The 25,639-nt window shown below is 42.6% G+C and overlaps 2 protein-coding genes across 4 annotated transcripts in view; one reads left to right on the top strand and one right to left on the bottom strand.

Moving 5' to 3' along the window:
- Nucleotides 1-9,042, top strand: part of LOC138064671 (kinesin-like protein KIF24) — a 36,273-nt gene extending 27,231 nt beyond the window's left edge. For both annotated transcript variants that reach the window (XM_068928338.1, XM_068928339.1), the window contains 2 exons: nucleotides 482-575; nucleotides 2,939-9,042. In XM_068928338.1, coding sequence (XP_068784439.1) covers nucleotides 482-575; nucleotides 2,939-3,079 — 235 coding nt within the window. In that variant the 3' untranslated portion in view covers nucleotides 3,080-9,042. The remainder of the gene's footprint in view (nucleotides 1-481; nucleotides 576-2,938) is intronic.
- Nucleotides 6,230-25,639, bottom strand: part of LOC138064672 (ubiquitin-associated protein 1-like) — a 38,579-nt gene continuing 19,169 nt past the window's right edge. For both annotated transcript variants that reach the window (XM_068928341.1, XM_068928340.1), the window contains exons 2-8: nucleotides 25,258-25,298; nucleotides 20,969-21,093; nucleotides 17,580-18,506; nucleotides 13,321-13,356; nucleotides 12,606-12,803; nucleotides 10,976-11,077; nucleotides 6,230-9,693 (exon numbers count right to left, since the gene is read on the bottom strand). In XM_068928341.1, coding sequence (XP_068784442.1) covers nucleotides 9,553-9,693; nucleotides 10,976-11,077; nucleotides 12,606-12,803; nucleotides 13,321-13,356; nucleotides 17,580-18,506; nucleotides 20,969-21,093; nucleotides 25,258-25,291 — 1,563 coding nt within the window. In that variant the 5' untranslated portion in view covers nucleotides 25,292-25,298 and the 3' untranslated portion in view covers nucleotides 6,230-9,552. The remainder of the gene's footprint in view (nucleotides 9,694-10,975; nucleotides 11,078-12,605; nucleotides 12,804-13,320; nucleotides 13,357-17,579; nucleotides 18,507-20,968; nucleotides 21,094-25,257; nucleotides 25,299-25,639) is intronic.

The following is a 25,639-nucleotide window of genomic DNA, read 5'->3' on the forward strand; positions in this document are numbered from 1 at the left end:
TAGACTGCGTTCAGTCCGCATAAAGTGCACGGCTGGCCAGAGAAACTCACGCCAAGGAATGAACAGTAGCACAGTCTTCCTGCTGTGCTTTGTTTTCAACAAAATGATTTCAACCTCATGGTCCCATCCTGCAGGGTTTTTTTTTTTTTTTTTCCCCCTTCTAGGTTTCCCTATAGTAAAAAGCAGCGTGTGCCCCTGTGCTGCCTCTGCTAACAGGAGGCTGTGGTCACTCCTCTCAGAGTAATCCTCAGTCTCATCAGGCTCTTCTTTACTTGTAGCCCAAGCCAGTGTAGTTCACCATACTTCAAGAACCACTCTGTGTGTGTGTGTGTGTGCACGTGTGCTACCTGAGTGCCAGGAGCCACCAGCAGCAAGACTTCCTCTGGAATATTTCTTCTTCTTAAAAGTTTATCGGAGCCCAATAGTAATTGCAGGTAGAGCAGCAGGCTGTGTAACCAAGGGTATACTTTATGTTAATCAGACAGGCTATGATTCGAGCCCATCGGCAGCAGCTGGATGAAATGGCATCCTTGTGCTTCAAGGAAGAGTGCTTGATAAATCAGATGTCGGCAACGGTAAGTATTTCAGATGATGACTTCAGTGCCTGTTGAACCTGCATAAATTAATCTTAAAGATCATTAATCTGAATTAGTGACATCCCTCATGTTCCCCCTCTTATTCTCTGGTGCCTCCCTGAGTCCTAGGAAGCCGCTCATTTTCAGTACCTGTCGTGTCTTTGCCGGTCTCCACTCTGCCAGGTCCTTGTGGGAGAACGAGGCTGATGGGCCAACCCTGAACCGCCTGTCTCTGCTAAGACAGCTTTCTCTTTTCTTGCAACATTGGTGTCAGACTGTACCAAACAGGGATTCTTCCCCTGTGGCTTTTATCCCCTTACAGGCTGGACCAAGTAAGTCAATACTACAGAAAAACAGCACTCCCGTAAAGTATGGCACTGGGATGTCACAGTTGGTGATGAAGTGCTGCATTGCCACTTCCTTATAGGAGTCTCTTGCTTATCACACTGCAGCTGTGCCAACCCCTGATCAGCATGGCCCTGCTCGCTCATTTGCTCTAACTACCATGGTTACTGGCTCCTTCAGAGGCACTTAATTTCTTTTGTCACTCAAGGGTTTCTGGGTTTATCCTTGTCTTGGATTACGAGTAAAGACTAGACTGTAGAGAATGGCACCTGCATGGCCCCCACTGCTAGCCAGGCAATGCGGGTACTCTGGTTTCTCTTCAGCTCATATTCTGTGATTTTTGCCTGCCTCCTGATAGGTACATGTCACAGTTGCACGATAAGCCTCTGATCTCCCACCCAGACCATTAATATTTCTCAGTGACAACCTCCCATCTTCCCAATTCCCTCACCTTGTCAATGAAATTAAGTTCCACTACTGCATTATTTTATCAAAGCCATTTTTATTCTTATCACAGCTGCAAACTTGAAGTGCAGCTACAGGGACTTTTGCTTCAGGAATTCAGAATGGCAACCTCCATGTGGCTAATTATCTGCTGTAATTTCCAGCTGACAGGACTGTGCATGTGATGTAGTACCAGATAACAAATAGAAATTCAGGAAGGGGTACAACAGGCATCAACTGTATTAGTTTTGTGGCAGAGAACAAAATGATACAAAGCAGTCCTTTTTTTTGTTTGTTTGTTTGTTTTGGGGTTTTTTTGGTGTTTTTCTCAGTTACTCAAGGTTGTTCTTGCCAATTCTGTTGTTCAGTGGCGACAGCCCTTCCCCTGTCCCCCCAAGCCATTTATTTGCCCCAAGTAGCAAGCGTTTTTAGGCTAGTAGGAACGTGACACACCTGCCAGGCCTCCCGGCAATGTGTGAATAGCTTTTGCCTTGTAGTGTTATTTCACAGAAGGACCTTTCCTTGGGCCATGGAACTGGCTTGGACTTCCCAGGTCAGTTTTTCCTCCATCCGCTTTCAGATAGCTGCCACTTCTCCAGGCATGAAGCCTGGGTCACGGAGAGACTCCTGCCAAGCCCCAGCACATAAGCACATACCGAACCAAGCAGTATTTAAAGTGCTTGAGCAAAATAAGCTGGGGCAGCTGGGTTGGTCTTCAGTACAGGGCTGATGTCTGCCAGACAGAGCTGTCATGCTCAAGTCCTGCATGATTGTTTTCACACAGTAGCCATGAAAGGCCCTAGCCCTGAGGATGCTGACACTTCCCCAGGTCTTAGCCACTGACCCATGAACAAAGGCACCAACCTCTCTTGTCATCTGGCAGGAGCAAGGCTAAACACTGCTTTATTAGCACAGGCCTTGCTCAAAAATAAGTTCCATTTCATTTTTAGACAAAATAGGATACACAACTAACTGCACCTAATTGTGTGACAGGTTGCTATGGAAAGTGGAGTCCCCTTGTCCCTAGGCTATACATTGCTCCTGTTTTTCATGTCTGATCTAGCAGACTTGCAGCTATGCAGGAGTTGGGCTGACACTGTGATCTGATGTAAAACAATCTTTCCCTTCTCCCAGGAATGTTTTTTTTGTATCTGATCACTACTGGTCTTCATGAGCGTTAGCTCCAACTCAAGAGAGGGGTCAGGAATATGGGAAAGAGCAGATTCGGTACAGTATAAAACTGTACCTCAGATGACTAGTATCTGTGTCAAACCCTCAAAAAGATAACCTGGGTAGAAGGGTAACAGCAGAATGGCATTTTAAATGCATTTCTTATGCCAGTGTATTAGACAGCTAAAGGGGAAAAAAAAACCACTACAGTAGTAAATTAGTAATCAGGGGCATTGAACTCTGCTGTATGAGAGAGCTTTAATAAGGAGATACTGAGTAAGTCTATTACACAGTAGAATAAAAAACATTCTTTTATGTACTGCTGCCATACATAAAATGTGCTGATTGTCTCCAACTTGCTACTACTATTGTTGCCCAAGCTTTTCTTTTGTTTTCCTCCCCAGGATTTTCAGAATTTTGTGGCCAAGCTGGATGAAATCTTGGTACTGAAGTCAAAGTGTATCCAAACTATGCGAGCCCAGCTTAAGCTCTATTTAGACTCTCCTGGTGCTGACACAGCCCTGCAAACATCACCACCAGTTTAGCTCTTCTTTGCTTACACATGCCCTATGCACAAAAACAGTTATGGAAACAGCCAGCTGGTGTTCCACCACATTTGGTGCTGCAGCATGTGGGTGGGCAGGGGATAGCTTTTGGTTTGATGTTTGCAATTAGTGTATATTTTAGAAAAGGATGGAGAGAATTCTGAGTAAAGGTGAGGCATGCTTGTCACCACAAGCTCTGTATTTCCTTAAAACTAGTAAGTCACGTTCTTAAGAATAACCAGTTCAGCAGCCTTTAAATATCTCACCAAGCAGTCCAGTCCACAGTATTCATAGCAGCTTCTCAGCCAAGAAAATGGTGGGGGGGGGGGGGAGAGGGGCCAGGGAGAGAAAACACTTTGATGCTGGACACAGCTCTGAACAGAAATACTCAAAAGCTATCCAGAAAAGTACGTTGGCAAACAGAAGTGAGGAACTAGAGGGGAGCCATTGTTTAAGTACACTAAATTAGACCAAAAGTAAATGAAAATCAAGGCAGGACAAGAGGTGCTGATGCAGAAAGCAGTCCTAAGCAAAGTGCAGCAATAGCCTTCTAACTCCAGACCATCTGAAAAAGATAGATAGCTTAAGTCATGCATAACAGGTGGTTTAGCAGAAGGCTTATATGTGAGGGACTTCATACGAAGGTTCATCTGGCATGTTAATAAAGGCACAGGTTTCATACTATGCCAAGAGTGAGAGGCCCAAAGCTTACCCCGCTACAAAGGATGCCTGACCTCTGCAGTACAGCTCTGCTGTAGGGTGCTTTGTCCCGTTGACTTTGTGGCACTGCAGAATTTATTTTTCACATCAAAAGAGAGAGTCCACTTAGAGGCAGCCGGATTTCAGAAGCTGCTGACCTTGCTGTTAAAGAGAACCTGATATTTGAACCAAGAACTAGAACTATCAGCTGTAGCCCTGCAAAATCCCTGCTTCTGTGCATCACATCTGAGCCACAAAACAAGTCCACTCACTGAAGCCACAAGTGACCTTAAAATATGCATAACTAAGCCAACATGCTATGCAAGCTGTCCCAGTCCAAAATTAGGGCTGTCACAGCACACAGCCATTTCCACCTCTCCTCAATAATGCCTACAGTAGCTCAATCTAAGCATGCTCCAATGGCCATAAATGCCAAGGGTGAATAAACCCTAGTCTAAGCAGCTGTGAATTTTGCTGTCTGCTACTATGGCTACCCAGGAGAACAAGGGGCCGGAAGAGCAGTAGCGCAGTGATCACAGTCACATTCAGTTATCTGCGTTGCATATTCAATGCAAACGCTCCCAAGAACATCACACAACAAGCCCTGAGGAACAGAAGCACAAGGGTAGGCCTAACCATAGTAACTGTAGAAAGTTACAGTTCAGTCAGGGTCCTAACTTCTTTTTTTTAAATGAAAAGTACTGGTTAGTCTCCATCTCACAACTGACAGTGGATTACCCCAAGAAGCAGAGAGCAGAGTCATTTCAGAGTCTGAGTTTATGGCCTCCAAGATAGCACCTGTGTCCAGGCCAACAGAAAGTCACACTTGAAACCAGGCCTCTCAGTCTCCTTTTAAGAAGTTTTTTTTTTGCTCAGCAAAATGAGGCTTTCAGGAGCAAGAAAGGCAGCACCTCTTCAACAGCCTCAGTGCACAGTATCCACACACATCACAGAGTAGCTGTAAGTACAGTCTCTTACTAACAGAGAACTGTAAGCGAACACACACACACACTGCTAGCCAGGGGAACACAGGTGCACTGTTAAAACACCCAGGAGAGAAGAGCAGGTATAAACTGAGTTCCCCTTTAAAATAAGCAACTCTTAGAAAAGGACCCTCCTCCCTGCCCACCCCCCCCATCTCTTGGGGACAAGGACAGCTTTCCTCATGCATAAGGTGAGGTGAACCATGCAGCAGCAGACAGTCCTTCCTTGCATCTTCTGAAAGCAAATGGATGGAAGTGTTTTCAGTGATTTCCACAGCACTTTCCCCAGTGATCATACAGAAAACAAGGCTGTGGGGGAGCTGCTGAGCACTTTTGCAAGTCAGTTTGGAGCTGAGGAGAAAGTGGGACAGAAGGACACGCACAAAGGTCACAGAAAAAAAGAGAGGACCAGCCAGTAATGCAGGGGCAGCTGGAGGAAAGAGGGAGAAGGGCAGTACTTTCCTCCATGTACTCTGACATTTGGGATACGAGTATGGCTTTGAAAGATGAGTGATTTGTACTTCCACAAAATAGGGGACTATCTTTAAAGAGCAGCTCAGCAAAATACATTGACAGGGATTTTCAGTCTCTTTCCCAAGATGGCCACTTCTAAAGCAACACCCAAGAATGAACTATAACATGATAGTGCCATGTTATTACCTCAGTATTTTCTGAGATAGGTGCAGCAATATAGATGACTGACCAAAAATAGAGGTCTAGTCAGCTACCAAATTTTGGGCCAGCTGTGTGCAGTTCCTGTCTGGTCTACAATGACAAAGGTAAGCAAGCCTATTCCCCAGCACAAGTTTCCAAAGCCAGTTATTTGCTGCAACAGTCAGGAACACCTGAGAAACATGCAGCAATTAAAAACCAGGCAGTTTCCAAGATGTGATAATCTCTTAACACTGCAGTCACTTTCAGAAGTGCACTTTGTTAAATGTAAGACTTCATTTCCAGTCTATTCTCAGAATGGTCTTCTTTCCCCTGCTGCATGCAAGACTCAGTCCACTGACAAAAGAAAAGGAAAAAGAAATAAAAGCACCCTGGCTCTGGAAGTCCATTCATCCTCAGCAATAAAAGGACTATTGACGTGCTTGAAGTACTACATGCCCATAAAATAGCAAAGCTGGGCTCATACTATGTACCAGAAACTACCAAAGCTGTTACCAAAACGGTAGCGTGTTTTTTTCTCCCCTTAAGGTTATTACCTAGATGCTGCTTTAACTCTTGTGTAAAAGTGTGCTAAATGAGTGTTTCAAAATGGCATCCCTTTACAGCTGTTTGATATTGCACTGCATCTGATATGACGAGTTGTTTTAATTTCAAACTGAGGAATGTATGCAAAACTGTTGTTGTTACAGAAGTCTTTTAAGATTAATAGAGCCTGGCCATGTACAATCAAGTAAATTAAGAACTGTAATGAATTTACTTTTGTATTTGTTTGCAACAAAGACTATTAATGCTCATGGCAGGTGCTCGACATTTTATTTAAATACTTTACATTATTTAAAATAAAATTCAATTTACTACAGAACTCTGGTAAAGTTTGTTTTAAATTAAACGTGATCAAAACTAAAGTGTCTGATTTTAAAAAGATTACCTTGGGTTGGAAATACATACGAGATTCCCCCTTCCAACCCGGCCTGTGCATTCAGCTCACGTTTCAGATGCTGTCCTCTAGCTAACAGTCAGCCGTACAGGACTGAATGAAACCATCTGCAGCTGAACACCACAGCAGCAGCAAAGTGACCCTCGCACCACATTATGCTGAATGACAAGGAGCAGCCTCCACAGCTAGGAGACAGGAGAGAAGAAAAAAAAAAAAGGCGGCTCATCTAACACACAAAATAACCTGCTGACACTCACACTGGGGTCAGCTACCAAGCGCAGCCTGACATGTGCATGCTCAGGAGCTGAGCGGAGCCGAGCAGCTTTGCCAATGAGGTATCCTAGAGCCTTCGGGCGACCTGGCTGAATAAAGGCTCAGGGTGCCCTGGGGCTCGAGGGTGGCTGGCAGCAGCTGCCAGGCAGCTCCTGCTGTAGCGTCCCACAAAGGAGCCACCCTCAAACCAAGCCAACCACCACAGAGGCATCTCTCATCACACTAGGCTTTTGCAGCCAGTGGTAGCCCCTAGCCCTGTGGGTGATTGACAGCCTTTTAGTATCAGTCTCATCAGGGCTGCTGCTGTGAAAAACCATCAGAAGGCAGCAGAGAGCCTCTGGCTCTGCACATTGTAAACAAAGCAAACCGTAGGTCAGTTTTTGGCTTCGCCTCTATACTACTCCTCACAAACCTTTTCTCTGTGACACCCAGAGTCCAGATACCAGTATTTATTTGGCTGCAGCCTGCACGGACAGCAGAATGGCCTCTGACAAATTTGAAACACTGCTGAGTGCCATTTACCAGATACACAGAGCTGCTGATTTGGGTACTTAAGAAAAAGCAGGTCTCAGGTATGAACTGGAAGATAGTAATCTTCTCTCCAGATAGCAGCAGGGGAGACGGCCAGCCCTCCGGCACTGCAGGGCGACAGAACCTCTCCAGGCCCAGCACCAGATCTGTTGTATCCGCACAAGCAGATAATGACAATACCAGTGTAACGCTGCCCAAAAAAACAACATTCACATTTCAGCACATTTCGTCATTTGTTACACATTTCATTACCTCTCCCCTAAACCACTTTAATTAATCCCCTCACTTGACAGTCACACAACAGACTTGCATATTCATTCTGGAAGAGAAGCTGTCCTGAAAATACTGCCAGCTTCTGGCCACCCAGCAACACCATATGCAGAAAGCTCACTGTGCAATCAAGAGCAGCATTGCCACAGAAGACACTGAATGGCATGTCTCTTTGGTGGAAGGAGGCTGGATTTATAGGTATCACATCCTAGTCTTTCACTACTGCACAGAGATTAGATTAACACCTCTGATCTCTGCATCTCTTTAAACATTGTGGTTATTCTGTATTTCACAGTGATTCCCCTATGAGGGCAACTGTGGAAAAAAACCAAACATTAACACAACCTAATAGATGATTTCAAGAGGTTTGGTTTAAATAGTTACTTTTCCACTGGAAAGATTTCTTGCTTATTCTGCAGGAATGTCTAGTACCAGACATGGACTTTTGTTTGGATATCAACTCTGAGAAACAAGAAACAAGCAACACAAATGTCCATGGGTAGTGACACCAGAGCAGCAGGAGTTGCTTTTCAGCTTTTCTGACTAATCAGGAAACCATTTCATTGGTTTCAAGCTGTCACACTTCTCACCTAGGAAGGAAAGGTAAGCAACTGCTTAAACTGAACTCTTAGGAGCTGCCCACTGCTAGGAAGTTGCTGCTGAAACTCCTACTGAAAAAAGCTGAACAGAGGCAGCCAGCTGAGCTGTCCTCCCCTCCCGAAGTCCAGTGCCAGCTCCATGCTCTAACGTGAGTGTGAATCCCTAGTTTTGGTTTTGCTCGAGTGCAAAACAGAAACAGGCCACAGAAAGAGAAACATGTTTTACCAGTGCAGCCACTGGCCCAGAGATCTCTGGTAGGTCTGCCCAGTGCTGACAGTGAACGTACAGGCCCACAGGAGCAGGCAGCACCTGGGCTCACAGGATCCAACAAGATCATCTGCTGAAGCCAAAGAGCATGAGAGATGTGAACCATGACACTGGGAATTACATTTGAGGGTTTTATTAGTTGTTCTTCTGCAGAATCAAAATATTTAGCAAGTTACTTTAAAGATTCCTCAAGATTGCTGATATTTTATGTATTTAGAACTTGAACAATGTACAACATAATACACTTGGTACTACCAAAAACAACCCAAAACCTGATTTCTAGTACTAGATGTACTTATGTGATTCTATAGCAGTGTGGAGAATGAAACTAATGCAGTGAGTATATTTTGTTTTAAAGAAAGTGCTTGAAAAAAAACCTCCTGCTTCACACTGAGTATTATTTAAAACAAAAGATAACTGATTTCCTAGCAAGGCATTTCCTTAAACAACCTACAAGCCTGGGGGATTAAGAATACTGAGCCCCAGCTCTCTGCCTTCAGGTTCAAGAACCAACACAAGTTGCAGGTCCAGGTTCAGTTCACAGCTTACCTGTTTCAAGAGGATTTACACACCACTCAGCATTGGCTGCTTATGTCTGGCAGAAATGTTAGATGCATGGGTCAAAAAAACACAAGAAGAGGAACAGCTTCTCTTTTTATGCATAGCGACAGTTTCTGAACCAGTGTTTTACTAAGGTACAGACTGACTAACTTCCAACCAAAAAATAAAACTCCATTGCACTAAAGGTCAAATTTAACCAGTTAATTTGAACTGTGACAGTCAAGTAATTCAGTACAAGCAGACACCATGAAAGCAGCTTTAAAGAACCAAAGCATCCTAGTTTCAGAACCAACTTAGAATTCTTCTGTCCAACTCCAGTGCAACAGTATGGGGGGGGGGAGGGGGGAAATGGGGGGGAAAAAAAAAAAAAGAAAAAGAAACCACACACTCCTGTCTCTGCCTATATACAATTCCAGTAGAGGCTGGGCAGTCTAAACTCTCCGTGGCCAAGCTGGAAAAGGGAAACTTAGGAAAGGGCACTTAAAATTTTAATTTAAGAAAAAAAGTTGGCTCTCAGTTGAAAGAAATGCTGTAGTAATGCACACAGGCAGGCTTGCTCAGTCATTTTCCCAGGTATGCAAAAAGCTGGACTCCTTCCTGTTGAGAGCAAGTCACACTGGCTGTGAAGGTGGCGGGGCTGGTCCTGCTCCATCACACACAGAGAACCCAGGAATGTGTTTTCAGCTGGCTCCTGCACGGGCCATTAGATCTTCCAAAGCATTGTGTTGGTCATTGTTATGTAATAATAAGACCTCCTTAATGTCTTTTAGTTCAAAGCCCATTTCTTTAAATTGACTCATTAGTTGGAGAAGTTCTGTGGTCTGAAAGAGAGAGAGAGACAGACAATTATTTGGCAAGAGAGAAAAGGATCAAGGCTCAGTCTTACTTGGGGCTTTGGTTTAGCAAAGTGCCAGTCTCCAGCCACTGGGCAACCCAATTCTTAGCTCCAAAAATACATCCTATTCAAGCGAGCTCAGTTTAGAAAAGGTACATTCGCACAAGAGCCAGCAGAGCTCAGTGTTCAGCAGCACACTGGACCTCACCTTCGGCAGGGATGTAACTTTGACCATTTTTAAAAGCCTATTTGGGAACGGTGCTATAACCTTCTATCAAATAGCTCTTAAGATCTAGAGCAAATTGAGGAAATCAGCAAAAATCATATTGGACACACTACACTACCATCTACCAACTCCAAATCTCAATCTTTCTTGATCCTCAAAAAAAGTGATAAGAAATGAATCAGCCAGACTCATGAACCATCTGCCACTTAAAGTGGCTGTACCTCAGTCAAGGAGAAAAAAAAAATTGATTGAAATGGATAATCAGGAGATCAGCTATATCCCGTTTTGGGTTAAGCCACTAGTAAATGCATTTTCTAAACTCTCAGCCACTTCTCCCATCTTCACACACTGCTGTTCCTCCATCTGCAATCTCATCACTAAGTTCAAGAAGGGTAGGTAGCTATGCATGTGTCTAGGGGGAGTTGGGTTGCACCTCTGAAAGTGTAATATTATAGCTCAGCACACAACAAGTAGACATACGCTAAAAGAAGCGGTCCTACTGTCCTGTGTCCTAACTACCTGTTCCTGCCTCTGCACCTCTGGTGCTGCCAAGCAGCCACACAGTGAGCTAGTCCCCTAAAGGTAATTTTTTTCAGCTTCTTCCAGACAGAGCCCTAATACGATTTGCTGCGCAGCAAATCAGTGTCTGTACCAGGGAGGAAATTCATGGCCGGAGTAGGCAGGGTTTGGAAGGTAACTTGCTGCTTCTGAAATCAAGAGTCTCTGTATCAAGCACTTGGCCCACAAGTAGCCTGGGGGTTCAAAACACAACAGCCAGAATAAACAGGCTCTTAAAAAAAAAAAAAAAAAAAAAAAAAGCTTGTCCTCACACAAATGCATTCAAGTGAGAACAATAAAAAAGTTACGCGGAACGTGTCCAGGGCTTTAACATATACTTCCTTTATCATCACAAGGATGTTCTCTGAAAACAAGGCAGTGTTACTGCGAAGCCAAAATTACATCAGTCATTTTTAGAGGAACTGCTGCTGGAATTCCCCTTCATGGTGCAACTTCACTGTTGCTTAGTGCACAATATCCTCACCTTCTCTTCTGAACACTGGTGCATTTCCAAAGCTGCTTCAACAAGAAGTGGATCAAAACCTTTCTCACAAAGCTGTCCATGTGCAAACAGATAATCCAAAACCTATGGAAAACAAGGAAAAAGAAACCAAATTCAGAGTGGCATTTTCAGTGTACAGCTGTACACCATCACTCTACATGCAGAGGGGCTGAGCATGACTCTACCCCAGGCTTCACTAGGGACTGAAAAGAAAAGTTCTTCCAGTAGAGTTGAGAAACTCTTTATGTGACAACTTGCTCAGGGAAAATGCATGAATTCTTCTGTCTTCTTACACTCCTCAGCTCTGAACTTCACCTTCCACTTGAGTCAAAACAATCTTAAAAAGCCTAACCTCAGCCTTCTGCTCCTGATCACTGAGCAAAAGGCAGGAGTTTAAGATTAACAGTGCTTTGACATCACAGGTTGTTGAAATGATACTGTAGGTCCCACAGCTGAGGTAAGTCAGCTTCTGATTCAGTTTCCTCTCAGACAGCTCCAAGAGCTAATGCAGTCTGGAAGTGGTCAGCCTTTTAAGATCAACTCAGTATACTGCTGAGTGAACTGCAAATCCCAGCTCATACACACAGAAACAGTTGCAAAATTTCTCAGCTTTGAGAGCTATGGATACAGGTTAGATGGGTAAGAGAAAGGTAATGCGAAGTATATAGGAGAACGCAACCTGAGAACAGCAGGAATTAAAACTGCCCTCTAAAGGCACACGCCTTCCATTTAGTACTACAGTTCCTTTCAGTGCACTGTTTAAGCAGATTCACAATCAGTGGACAAGCAGATCAGCTCCACAGGTAGGCAAATTTTGCCTGGAACAAGAATTATTGGGACACTACTCCTCCCCAGGCTATCTGGGCAGTCCAGCAAGGGGATGTTCTGGACAAAGCACAGCAAACACAGGGCCAGCATGGAAGGTCGAGCCACGTTCTTCCTGTTTTAAAACATGTCTGTCTTTGAAGATGATCCAAGACCCAGAGCCAAGCTCCACTCTGCAGCGTTGTATGCTCTGACCTGGTTTTAAAAAGCGTTTGAGGCAACATGTGGGGAAGGAGGCACCACAGTCATAGCACAAAGAGTCAGTCACTGGTGTATTGCAAAAGCCTTTCATGACTGTAATAAGCCTGCAGGGGCCAATCCCTCTAGACAGAGGGACTGCAGCGCAATAACCGCTTGAGCTCAGAACAAAGGAAGTTGTCTAGTTTTTGTCAAACAGCACTGAAGAAGAGGTAGAACCATGCTAAATATCCTCAGTGCCATCCTTTGTGGCTCTTGAGAAGACCAAGTACCTTTCCCAGCTTCGTGTAGAGCTGAGGGCTTGTGCCAGCCTTGGAGAGCTGTGATGCAGTGCCTGAAGGTGTGGCTGCCTTAAGCAGCATCTCAACAGAAACTTGTACAGATGCTTTTTCTGTTTGTTTTTGGGACTCTTCAGTGACAGGTGACTCAACTTCTCCAGAGGATATTACAGTACCTACAAGCAGCAACCCAATGTTCGAGTCCAGGAATTCCACACCCCCCCGCCCTCAATTTTACAAAACCAAGGTCCAGTTCCTCAGCAGAATCAGCATCTGAGAGAGGGTCCCTTTCTTGCTCCACAGGCTCTTACCTGGTCTATGTTCTGTCCCTTCTTCTTCATGGCTTTCAGGACATTCTCAGGCGAGTACCCCATGTTGACGACTGTCTCTACGCATTGCCTCTCACTGGCAGAGAGGGCTTGCTGTAGCTCAGGAGTAGGACCACCTATCCGTTTTGTGCAGCTGGTGTTATTGGGCACTTTAGACACTGGAAAATTTTGGTGCGCTACCTAGAAGGAGGTGGGGAACAGGATTAAATGATGGTAACCTTCTACATCCCAGTGTTCCTACCCGTTTGCAGCTAGTACAGAACTAGGATACCCCCCTCTTCTGCAGGGTAAGTCATTTTAGTAAACAGTTAACTGAAGAGGCTTTCTAAACTGCTGTTAAGAAGTTACTCACTGCTAGGGTGAAACCAAGTAACGTGTATAGGCTGACTCCCACCATACTCTTTCCACCCTCAAAAATCACCTCAAACAACCCAGATTCCTTACAGTATACACCCCTCCTACTCTTGGGCCTGAATCCTTCAATACCATGCCCAACATTTGCAACAGCAGGAGCCACTTATGATATAGGCAAACCCTGTCCCTCAGAGAGAACATGGAGCTATCTTCCTTCACCCCAGCAAGTTTACTGGTCACCTATGACTTTTTGTGCCCAAAAGAACATTACACTTCAGGAAGCGCTTCAGGAGCGTTTTAGAAATACCACGCAGTGCAAGCACACAGGCATTTGGGAACTTACCACAGGGACTTCTGTTTCCTTGTAGTCTGAGTGTACCTGTTGGACAAGACATGAATAGTACAATGAGAACATTATGTACCAGTGAGCAAAGTTTGTTACAGCTGGAAGAGAAGAGTTTTACGGAGGAAGTGCTGGGACTAAACGTCCGCCATACTAGGGAAACTTGTGATGTGGTCAACCTTCCACATCTTTGAGATGCAGAAGCTGCGCAATTGTGTGTGGTTACAGAATACTTGTCATTAGCATTCTTATTGTAGTACTCTACAAATGGATTATACTCCATGGAGAACACTCCCCTTGCCTCACACACACACAATAACTGTAAATGTTTTTATTCTGTCACTGTGAAAGCTGCAGATGCGTACAGCTCTGTAACACACTGACTCCTGTTCAGCTCTTGACTTAGTGGCATACTACCTAAATGACAGCAATCAATTTTGAAGTCATTACCTAGAGACATCTTTTGACTTTGATCATGAGAAGGAGCAGGTGAAACTTATGCCCTCGCTGTGCCTTTTCTACTCTCAAAATGCATTCCACATGCCATGTACAAGCAGCGTGGCATGCTGGCTAAGAAGAGCATGCGATTTTTAACCAATATCCTCTCACTAGTACTATTCACTACTAGCCCCGTAGGGCTTTTGTGCCCATGTCTGCCTGCTTCTAACTGTACTAGCTCATCTAGTAAGACATATCTCCCAGAAAAGTCTTCTTCCCCCAAATGCAAGCTTGTCAGCTGGTTTATTTCCCCATAAAGATGGGCAGAGATTTTCAGTAGGCTTGCAACATTAAAAGCTAAACCAAGTGCTGAACCGAAGCATCTGCGCAACCAAATCTGCACATTTCAGTTCAACCATTTAAAAGTCTTCCTGCATTTTAAGTAGAAGTAGGAAAAACTACAAGAAATCATTTTGGCCCAAATGCCTCCAAGTTTTTTTTTTTTTTTAAACCTCTTTTTATACAGTAGAAGTCAATATGAATTGAAAGAAGCAGATAACCTTTCAAGCAGAAGTGTTTTTTTTTTTGGCCCAAACAAAAAAGAGATCACAAAAAAACCCACTGTTTATAGATTTTAAATCAGAGTTGTTTCTCTTATTAAAACTTTGGCAAATTCCCTTCATCTGGGAAAAGAGAGGAGATTTTGTTCTGCTTTTCTGCCCATTTCCATCCACAGGCTAAGAACGTCTCTTCTAGGAGACAAGGTCTGAGAAGCCACTTTTAGTCCAACAGGCTGGTTACCCAAGAACCTCTCCTCATGGGTGATGAGGAGTCCAAAGCAATTTGTACATACCCTCTCCAGACTTTTGCCAGAGCAAGAAGCACTGGGATATGAGATACACTGACACAGGGTTCTGGAGCCCTGAAATCAGCTGGTTATCAATTTATCTGAATGGAGGATGCTCTCTTCTCTGTGCTACCAGTATCAGAGGCAGTTTCTGGTTCTTCTGGCTGCAATTCAGTGTCAGAAGAATAAGGGACAACCAAACTCCTTCCCATTGATCCACTTGAGTTTTACAAGCTATTCTCATGATCAATGATTTCCATGGGAAGGGGGAAACACCTAAAAGCCAGTGAAGGAACTGCAGGAGACAAAGTGAGAACTGGTTGCTCAGCAGCCATGTTCTCTTAGACTCAAACTTGCATTCGAGTGTCCTTTGAGGAGCAGATGCGTGGTGCTTTCATTCTGTCCTTGCACACTGTTCCTACTTAATTTATTTAATTTTTTAAAGAGACTTCATACACAAGCCAGGGGTCCCATCAGCTGGCTGGCTCATCAAGCACTTTGTGTTAATACAATAACATATCTTTAATGGTATGCCAGATATGCCCCAGCCTCCCATTACCCGAGATCCACAGATAAAATACACCACACAAAATTCTTCTCTCTAACCAGCTCTGTTTAATTTCAACCTGTTTGTCAATTTTCTAAGAGGCAAACCAGTGGGCTTCAAAGAAAGAAAGAAAGAAAGAAAGAAAGAAATACTTTGCCTTCAGCAGGATCCAGAAACTAAAGCTCAGGAGAAGGGAAAAAAAAAAAGAGAAAAAAAATCTAAACTCAAGGGAGAAAAAGACAGCCCAGAACACAATCTGTGCAGTATTAGATAAATCACTATTCTAAAGTTTGTTACTTGTAACCAAGAAACCCTAAACCCAATTCATTGGAAAAGCACAAGATTAGAAAGTAACTCCAAATCAAAACAGTAACAATTTGTAGTCTTGGTGAGAAAAACACATCACCCTGGAATACACAGGGACATAGTTGTCCTGAGGCTTTCTAAAAAAGGGCAGGCTTACTCTTGTGCACCCTTGTGCAAAAAGGATGCCTGACCCTTCTGCTCAAGGAAGCCATAAGGATCCCTCTGAATTCCTTCTCTATCATTTTCAGCCTCTGAGGATTTAGTTTCAAGGAGTTGGAGTAAATGCAAGTACAGCAATTCAGCTGTCATTTTCCAGCCACTGAGACCATACCGTGGAAATATGAAACAAGTGTATTCTGAAGTCTTGGAAATTAATCAGAATTTAGTTCCATCAGCATACCCACCTAGGTTGTGCTACTCCCAACAAAAACTATTTCAATGAAGATTTATTTCTAGTAAATCCTATCAATCAGAAGGTCGTCTTAGTATTTAGTCTATTTGTTGAGGGGTGTGTTTTTTTTTTTAAAAAGTTTATTGGTTTGCTTCTTCCCTTAGAGCATCCTAGAAAATAGGTCTCCTTTTTGGTCTTTAACAGGTTTTAATCTAGCAGAGATTTAAATAGCAGGTGTGAGTTTGACCATCTTAAGGCCCATCTATCTAGTTTTAAATATTTTACATTCATCCCCAGAGACATGTGATACTTTAAGGTTTTACCTCTGAGCTCTACATGATGATATAATCATTTCTCAAACCTATTTTGTAATAGTGAGCAGTTGCTCAAGGCATTGCTACTTCTGCCAGAAGTTTACTACATTTAATATTTTTTTTTTTAGTGATCAATAAATAGCTATTCTGCTGTGCTAAGGAATAGACTAATTTTCAAAAAATTTTATCTCTCAATTAATAATACATTTACTAACGCCTGAAAGGAGGCTTAAGAACCATGGGAGTGAAGCACCGTCGCTTGCTTTACCTAAGCACATGGTGCCATACAAAAACCTACACTATGCTAGCAAGACCATAGCACCACTGATGCACTGCTTTTATTGGACAGAAGCGTTTCACTTCCTCAAATTTTAGAGCCGTCTAGAGGACTGCAGTTTCCATTAGTTTTCATGAGTATTGGTGTCTAAAGCTTCGGTTCTTTGGGAGGAAAAAGAAGTCTGCAAGTTTCCTCAATCAATCAAGACTGTCATCCACAAAGAGGCAACAGCCACTGTGAAATTAAACGCCTCCAAAGTAACTTTAGAACTTGTTGCAAGTTTGAAGAAACAAAGTGTTACACTCCCGTCTCAGAGCTACATGGAAACCAATTACATTAGCAATCTGAGATGATCCTCAGGACTGCTTTTGGCATCCACAAAGCAATCCTTTCACACTCCCTCACAAGGGGGAGGGCTAGTATCAGATTCAGACCAGCACTGCTCTCTTGCTTTTAAAAAGCTGATTTTTAAGAGGATCTAGGGCAAGAAAAAGAACAATTATTTTACTGCAGATTAACTGCTAGCGCTATTTTCTTAGCTGAAAGCAGCATAGCACAACTGTGACAGCTTTTTTAGCTATTGCTTCTATTCCTTGGAAAAGCTGCAATTCTCATTTCCAGTAATTAAATAAGTGAACCCAGAAACACATCCAGAAGAGCTGCTTTGCATCATTCATTTCCTGCATTTTAAACTCAAAACCTAGAAGTAGTTTGGAACTGTCATCTCAGTTGACCAAGACAGAATGTAAGACTGTAAAAGAGTCTAACCACTCTTACTTCAAAGGTGTACAATCATGAACAACTATCAGCTTGCCAAGAGCTTTTTTTTTTTTTGGGGGGGGGGGGGGGCAGGGGATTAAAATCTAAATTAAAAAAAAGAATTGGTTTAAAAATATCAAATTTGGGTGGATAAAAAAGACTGCAGAGAAATAGTCTGAGGATCACAACTCTCAGCATGACGACGTAATTGGACTGATGAGTTCCCCACTTAAATGAAGAGGCACTACTGCACCTGGTCTGTCCCATCTACACATCATTCATTACTAAAACCAAAACAAAGCCACAAGATGTTTTAGAAGCAACATTTGTGTCCACACATCCCCCCCAGCCAACCCAATTCTAACCAATCGCATGTTTACCGATGTCACTGTGCTTTGAGATGATTCTTCTTCTGTACAAACTGTCGACACAGCCAGGGAAGGCAGCCCGGATGAAGATAATGCTGATGTCTCCATGCCACTGTCCTCATTTAGAGTAGAAAGACCAACCATATGGTGTCCATTCAGTTCACTAGCTTTGCTCTGAGCACAGGTCTGCAAAGAGCTGAGAAAAGTGCCATTGCGGAGACAGGTAGTGCTGTGGAAAGTGCTCGTGAGCTTAGACGATTTTTGATCACTCTCATCGGAGTCAAGTTTAGGAAAGGACAGGGATTTGATATTGCTCACTGAAGTGATAGGGGACAGGGACACTTTGGAAGACAAGGACATCTTTTCACAGTTTCCCAACTGTGGTAAAGTGATAAAGCCATTGGGTTTGTGAAGGGGCTTGAAGTCCAACGTGGCCCTTTCTATGGATGCCAGAACTTCTTGATCTTGTAACACAGACTCAGGCCCTCCTTTGGGCAAACTACTGTCTAACAATTGGGCAACAATTGGCCCAGTAGTACCAACATGAATTTCAAGAATGTTTTTTAATTCCTCCTTATCATCGATAGTTTTTAATTCCAGTTTGTCAAACGGGTCTTCTTCACATTCAAAATCCGCTGGGTTGAAATCTGCTTTTGGACGAGGTGGACTAATAACCTTCTGCTTCACAGCACTGCTATCGGCTGGCGTGGGAGTAAGAATATTATTGTGCTGCAGACTAGCGAGGATAGGGTTAATAGGAGGAGGCATGGCCTCAGGACAAGGTCCCTCTGAGAACCCCATTTTATTGCTGTCCTCTGAAGCCACCTTCAAGTTTGCTATCACTTCTTTTGCCTTTCGTTCAGCTTCTCTCTGAGCAGCTTGAATTTTTTTGATATCTTCAGCCCACTCAATTGTTTTCTTTTCCAGTGAGAAGTCATACTGATGGGGGGGGGGGGGGGAAAGAAAGAAGATAAACTGTAAGGATCATAGCCACTATTTCTAACAGCAACATACATAACAAGGAATAATAGCTATATGCATTACCAGGTGTTAGCCTGGGCAGGCATTTTTCTTTCTTTTCTCAGCATCTCTTTTAACCTCCAGACTGGCCGAACTAATAGACCTCAGAAGTGCTTCATTTTGCCTCTAGCAGATAGACCTAGGTATAGCTCAGACCAGTATGCCACGTTTTGCCTCCTTCCTACACCTAGTTTTGCTTTAGAGCTACCGATTATCACAAAAACAGCTTCATAACATCCACTCCCACAGATAACAGATGCAGTGAGTGGAAATCAAGTGTATTACTAGATGGACAGTCTTACCCAGAGCTTTGGCACCACTGAACTACCCACTATCCGCAGGTTCCAAGAGTCATTCAAGAATACAGCGGGGTAACTTCTGCATCAAAACCAAGGTGGAATTACTCAACTCCCCTTCAAAGATCCATAAGGGACTTCATATTATTGTTTTACACCCATTGGTTGAAGAGGTATCAGCGTTCTTCACCAATACCAATCACTAACACGATGAGTACCCGCACTAGCAGATTTTGCCACCATTACTAGCATGACGGCATCCCACATGCTTTTCTCATTTTAACATCTGCTCCTTCAAGGTCATATTAGCACAGAAAGACATTTATATAAGCTTCCCACTATCAGTTCAGTTCGCTGGCCAAGAGCTGACAGTGGCCTGTTTGAGAGGACAAGAGTCTGAACAAACTATTATCTATTTAAAGCTTTAACATCTTATAAAGAATGAACAGTCTGAGTGCCCTTTAAATAACCACAGCCTGTTCAGAGAACATAGCCTACAAGCTAAGTTCATGGCATAACCTACCTATGACTCACAAGAACTTCAAGTGCAACTCCCTTGCCAGGATAACGTCACATAATCAAAACGGGAGTGCTCTCGTCATGGGGCTGCTAGGTAATCAAAATTCCCAGCTCTGAAGAGGAGCTAGCCAGCAAGGTTTGCTAAGCACGTGATAGGCTTTCTTGGGACTCATTGCGTGTCCTGACACGTCTCAGCCTGTAGCGGGCTCCAGTGAGACCTTGCAGACCTGTTGTCTCAGCTGCATACTAAACATTTTCCCATCCCTCGCTCTAAGACTCTGAGAAACGTAATACACATACTTCATCAGCAAGACGATTTTGAAACATTGCAGTGGGACACTACCCATTACACATTCTTTGCTAGCTAAACTGAGCTATCATAGAGGTGTGCGGGCATGGCATGTAAACAGAGAGAGCTTCAGTCAATTTTGCTTCCCTGGACTGTTTTTTGTTTCTATTGCTACAGCTGTAAAAAAATCACATCATACTGTGGGAGGCATAGTCTACATAGTCACAGCATTATATAAGATATTGCAGTCCGATTGGGCATACTATATTTGAGCCTTATAAGCTTGGCAAGGAAAGGTACAATTATTGAAGCTAGAAAAAGGACATTAAGAGTTCTCTTCAGCACTCCTGCACCAGCCTAACTACATGGAAATATGCATATCAGGATAACCAGTCAGGCAATGAATTAACAGTCACAGGGAATTTCAGAGACTCAGCTCTTCAGTGGACAAGCTGCAGGGCAGAACAAAGCAGAAGAGCTTACAGACATCTATCATAGCTGATGTGAAAACTACTGTCAGTTAGGACTAATCAAGGAGGATCACAGATCCAAGTGAAAAATACAGGTCAATTAATTTTCCTAACTGCAGCCAGCATTTGGATAATATATTTTCAGGAGTTATGCTTAAGCAATCGATTCTATGCTACCAAAAGTTTAGGGAAACTGATCCATGTTCCTCAAACACCTGCAAGCAACCTAATATGCTGCATCAGCTTTGCTATATGGCTGGAAAAGAACTCCCATTCAGAAAGGCACAGAACACAAGAACTGTAAATTTATTTCTTCATGCCTTTAGAGGGAAAATCCATAAAACATTGTCATAAAAACATAATATCCGTTACCCTCAAACAGGATTTTGCAAATATGCCATTGCATGGGTATTTGAGTTTTCACAGTCTCTTTTCAAAAACGCTACTCAAATTTAGGAATGTCCCGAGTAACATTTAGATCTGTAACTACTGCACAAAAATATTGTGCTTTTTGAAACAGATACACAGAAATAAGTGCTCTTGCACATTTTAAATTGATAAAATTATAATAAGCCACAAAAGTTTATATGCTTTCTCTTTCTACACATTCTAGCAGATCTTCTGTAACTATTCTCTGGCATAACAATTGGCACTACAGCACAGTTAACACTAACTTCTGACTATATATGCAAAACTAGACTTCTTACAACTTACAGCATCACATGCTGGCAACAGGGTGAGGGAGGAAGAGAGCAGAAAGGCAAAAAAACCCCAAACACCTAAACCGCCCCCCCCCCCGCTTCTTACCTGGGCTTCTCTGACAAGCTGAGCAGAATCAGGCAGACAGAAACCAATGGGTAATCCAACCTTAGCTGGTGTTTTGAATTTATCTCCTATCTTAAATGGAACATCATCAAGATAACTGAAAGGCCCTAAAATCAAAAGCAGAAGTTACATCAGAAACTTGTTTAATGCATTCAATGAGACTCTCATTCCTGTATTTGGGATCTATTTTTATTTCTGCAAACCACCTTCTGGCTTACAAGGGGGAAGTAATGTTTGGTCCAAAGCAGTCATAACAGCAAAGAGGCCCAAAGCCTAGAAGCGCCACTTTAACCAAAACACAGTGAAATAGCTTAGGACTATTTAACTTAGCAATTCAGATTTCTGCAAAAAGACAATCTAACTTAACCAGCTATCTTGTTCCTGACCACTCCTATGAGCAGCCAGCTACCTTGTTCCTGACCACTCCTATGAGCAGCCATAGATTTACTTCCTGGTTTTCTGTCCTTTGTGTCCATCACTTACATGCAGTATTTAAAGCGTTTTAAGATAAACTATTTCCTCGTTATTTCTTCAGGCTCTCTGCAAACTCAAAAGGCAGAATTACCAACAATTTAAGTATCTCCAATAAGCCAGGCCTCAGGTTTGTTTTCCCTTGAGGCTCTACGAAAAAGCATTAGAAAGCCCACTATACAAATAGCACTCCGTTTCTGAGTTTAACTCAAAGGAATCTGTTGGGTCACTGGTCAAAGCTTTCACAATTACAGGCAAGGTTTTGATTGTGTGTGTGTAACAGTTTGAAGTGCTCCTCAAGTACTAGTTTGTTGCTTTGAGTGTTACAGGTCCAACAAGGCATCAGTGGCAGTATCTTAGATGTTGTTCAGTGACTAATCTCTTGCTCAGTGAGCTGTGACTGTCGTTTTTATCTGACCCATTTTCATACTTAGACAACAGTTTAAGTACTATTTGTGTTCTTTTACTGTTGACTCATCTACAATAATGCAGCCACAAGCCCTAAGACGAAGAACAGCTTTCAAAAACAGGAACATCTTATTAGTTTGGAATTAAACACTCATGCGCTGTCACCAGTTGAGCTCACTGGTGACCAGCACCACTATTGCAATGCATCATCCAAACAAACTGTGTTGGAGCTGGCAATTGAAGAGTACTTGGAAAATTTCAAAGTGTTTGCTTATGCAGAAATAGCGGACATGGCAGCCTTTGCACTGGCACTGGTAAATCACAGCCCAGAGGTGACCAGATCTCCTCACTGCTGAGGAGTCCAGCTTAACTGCTGCTCCTATACCCTGCTTAGTCCCACTGACACTAGTCCCGATGTAACTGGGACTATCAAAGGACACGAGTGAAACAGGATCACCTCTCCTCACCAGTCTCAAAAGACAGTCTAAACGGCTTGGTACACAAAAGCTTATCTTTCTGTTAGACGTGCTGATACGATGAGAAAAGTGGTAGTTACCTCCCCTTACACAGCCTTCTTGTTTGCCTGAAGTAGACACTAACCACAGAGGGCACACACACACACACTGTGGTACTTACATAACAATGCTAAGTTTGCTTCGGTACAGTAAAAAATAAAAAAAACACACACAGAACCTCGGGAATAGATGAGCTGAACTGATCAGTTTTCTCCTTAGTCTATGTGCTGAGGTTAGAGACTTTCAATTTCTTCCCAGTAAAATGATTTTCTGATAGTGGCTACTACTATAACCTTGTCTCAAATGCAACACTGCTACAGAAGTAGTAAGCATATTTTAAGAGATAGACCAAGTGTCTCAGGACATCAGATGGTAAAAAGCTTTTCTCAAGTGAGTAACGCTGATGCGCATAGTATCCATTTCATTCCAACCTAACCAGGAAAGTACTAGTCTAATTAAAAATCAAAATCTGATCCAGAAAGCAATGAATATTTTTTATTTTTATAAAAGGATGACGACCTTCCTGTCTGCACAAAAAAATCTGATGGGCAAGGGCACAAGTTTTGCTTTATTGCTTTAGAGAATTTGCTGTTGAAACAACACCTACATATAAAGTACCATGCAAACCAGTGTTGTAATGGTCATTATGGTCAAACGAAGCAACTACAGCTCAAAAAACCCTCTGTCATTTAATATGGCTATTAGCTACTTCATCTTTTTATGGACTTAAAAGCATATTGCGGAAGTTCTGAGGACAGCCCTAGCAAAACCGTACCTGTCAAAATGATCTATGATACCACGCAATCTATGATGTTCCTGGCCCAAGGAACTACTAGGAGAGATTAAATTTCTCTCCACTTTAGCCTAATGCAGTAATCACTAGTCAACTAGTAGAAATGTTCTCGTTTGACAGTATGATGAAAAAGTTCAGATAGACAACTAACAATTATTACTAGGCAACAGTCTGAAACCAAGTAGTTGTTAATTTTTGTTGTCAAATTTAAAAAGAAAAAAAAAACAAAACACACTTCATTTCCAGAAATGGAGATCAAAAGCTTTCAAGTTGTATATCAAGAGTGACAATGCAACAGCAGTATTGCGCTACACTTGATATGCCCTTTGCACACACCAGATGAAAACTGCATTTCTAGACGCCACTAATTACTAGAACTGAAGCTTGAACTTCCTATTATTCAAGTGACAGGACAGCACTTGAAGCTATCTGCTTGGAGAAAGCTATAGATGATGTATGCCAAGATCACCCTTCAAGACAGGAGGAGGGTTCCTCCCTCTCCAGCCATAGCTCCCACCTTCACCTCAACAGTAGTCCTCTAAACTCCAATAAGTAGCTCAACAGTAAGTACAAGAAATACGTTAACTACGTCGACCCACTTTCATCAGCCTGTCAGGGACACTAAACTATAGGCAGCTATTGAGCTGCACACTTTACACTAAAATGAAATTCAGTTAGTGGGATTGATTCTTACAGACCCTGGAGAAGACCGAAAAAATTGCCCTGCTCATTTATAGAGACATAAGCCAAAGAAGTTGCTTCACTGCTCCTAACAAACACCGCTAGTGACAGCATTGCTGATATCATTAGGAACAGAAGGTACACAACAGGGTAGTTCAAGTTAACCAGTGAGGTTAGAGTATCATTTCTTTTGATCTTATTTTGATGCTGGGGTCATGTTTCTACCACACTGCACCAGTCTAAGAAACATTTAAGGCAGGATGATTCTTAGCTCTGAGCAGCGTCCTTGCTAGTCTGCTTTAGAAAGGAAAGCAGATAATTACAAACAGACTCCAAGACAAGTAGTTTAGAGCCTTCACAGAGAGCATTCACACATAAAAGAACAACTGCTGAACAGCTGGCAGCCACCTAATGAGTTGTTCTTACTGCAGGACTGCTGGTCCAGAACAATGAAGGAAGCCATCTAAAAATTAAGTTTTCATAGGCCACATTTATTAATTTTTGGCCATACAGTTAAGTTAGGCATTTCTTACTCTATGTACCTCTACTTGACACTTGCAAGATTGAATAAAAAAGCCTAGAAGAGCAAAGCCCAGGGTAAAGAGAATGCCTCGGGACCCTCTTATCTGAAAGAGGGTCCAGGAAGTTCAAGGCTAAGCATCTAAAAGCAGAAATTTCTGCAGCATTAACAATCACATTAGGAATTCCACAGGAACATACCAATATAGCCTTACATGATAACAGATGTGAAGAAGTTGCATTACACACACGCAATAAACTTCAGGGTTCAACAGAAATATTAGCTGCCCCAAATTTATACCCCTTTTTCTAAAAGATAACCATATACAGGTGAGTAATTCTTACGATATCAGTCATCTGCAGAAAGTTACACATCTCAAATGCTTGAAGAATCAAAACCTTAAAAAAATTCTTTTCTTCACTTACCTAACTATAAGCTACTAGTCCAAACTTGGGAAAAAATTCACTGCTAAGCGACAAGTCAGCATGACTCAGTGATACAATAAAAGCTTTGCTTTTAATTCAGCTTCTCACTTGACTTCCATAGAAAGGAGCGGCAAATCTTGTGTCTGCCTCAAGCATCAGATCAGTATCACAGCTGCAGTTTACCTTTGATTTTCAAGGGGGAAGGGGAAGACACTATTGTGCCATAAGCAGGGAAAAACAAGCATCAGCAGAAGTTCAGTTTAACCAGAGGACGGCCACAGCAACAGCACTGCAAGCAACTATAGGAAAAAAAAAAGGCTGAAGTGCCTTGGCTTCTGAGTGGTTTGTTAGGGATGAACAGAGTAGTCTATGTACTCACTAGCCCTGGGACATTAGTCAACAGCAATATAATATTAAGATTCACCCTTTTGAAAGAAAAAATACCAAATTTCACTTACCATGAGAGTCGGATCCCAATTTCTTAGAAGCCATTTAGAACCTGAAAAACATTTTAAAACAGCTTTAACAACTTTTTGTGTAAAGCACTGCATAACTCTGCGGTGCTACAGTCTTATCTCTAGATTACAGGACATGCTGCAGACATTTGCTCTACTTATCCTGTTCCTAAGTTAGATAAGCAAACTTGGAGCTCCAAGAAACTACTGAGAAGATAAATAACTCTGTTCAGGGTCAGATAACTTAAATGACCAAAGGAAAAAAAAAAAAAAAATCAAGAACCACTCAGGTTGGTCAGGAAAGCACAGAGGGAGTTCTAAATCTCTGAGCTTAACTGCGTCCATTCCTTCCAAGCCCCGATTAAGCACCTTCTGCCTTCCCTGG

This window comes from Struthio camelus, chromosome Z (genome assembly GCF_040807025.1).
Source record: "Struthio camelus isolate bStrCam1 chromosome Z, bStrCam1.hap1, whole genome shotgun sequence".
Classification (NCBI taxonomy): Eukaryota; Metazoa; Chordata; class Aves; order Struthioniformes; family Struthionidae; genus Struthio; species Struthio camelus.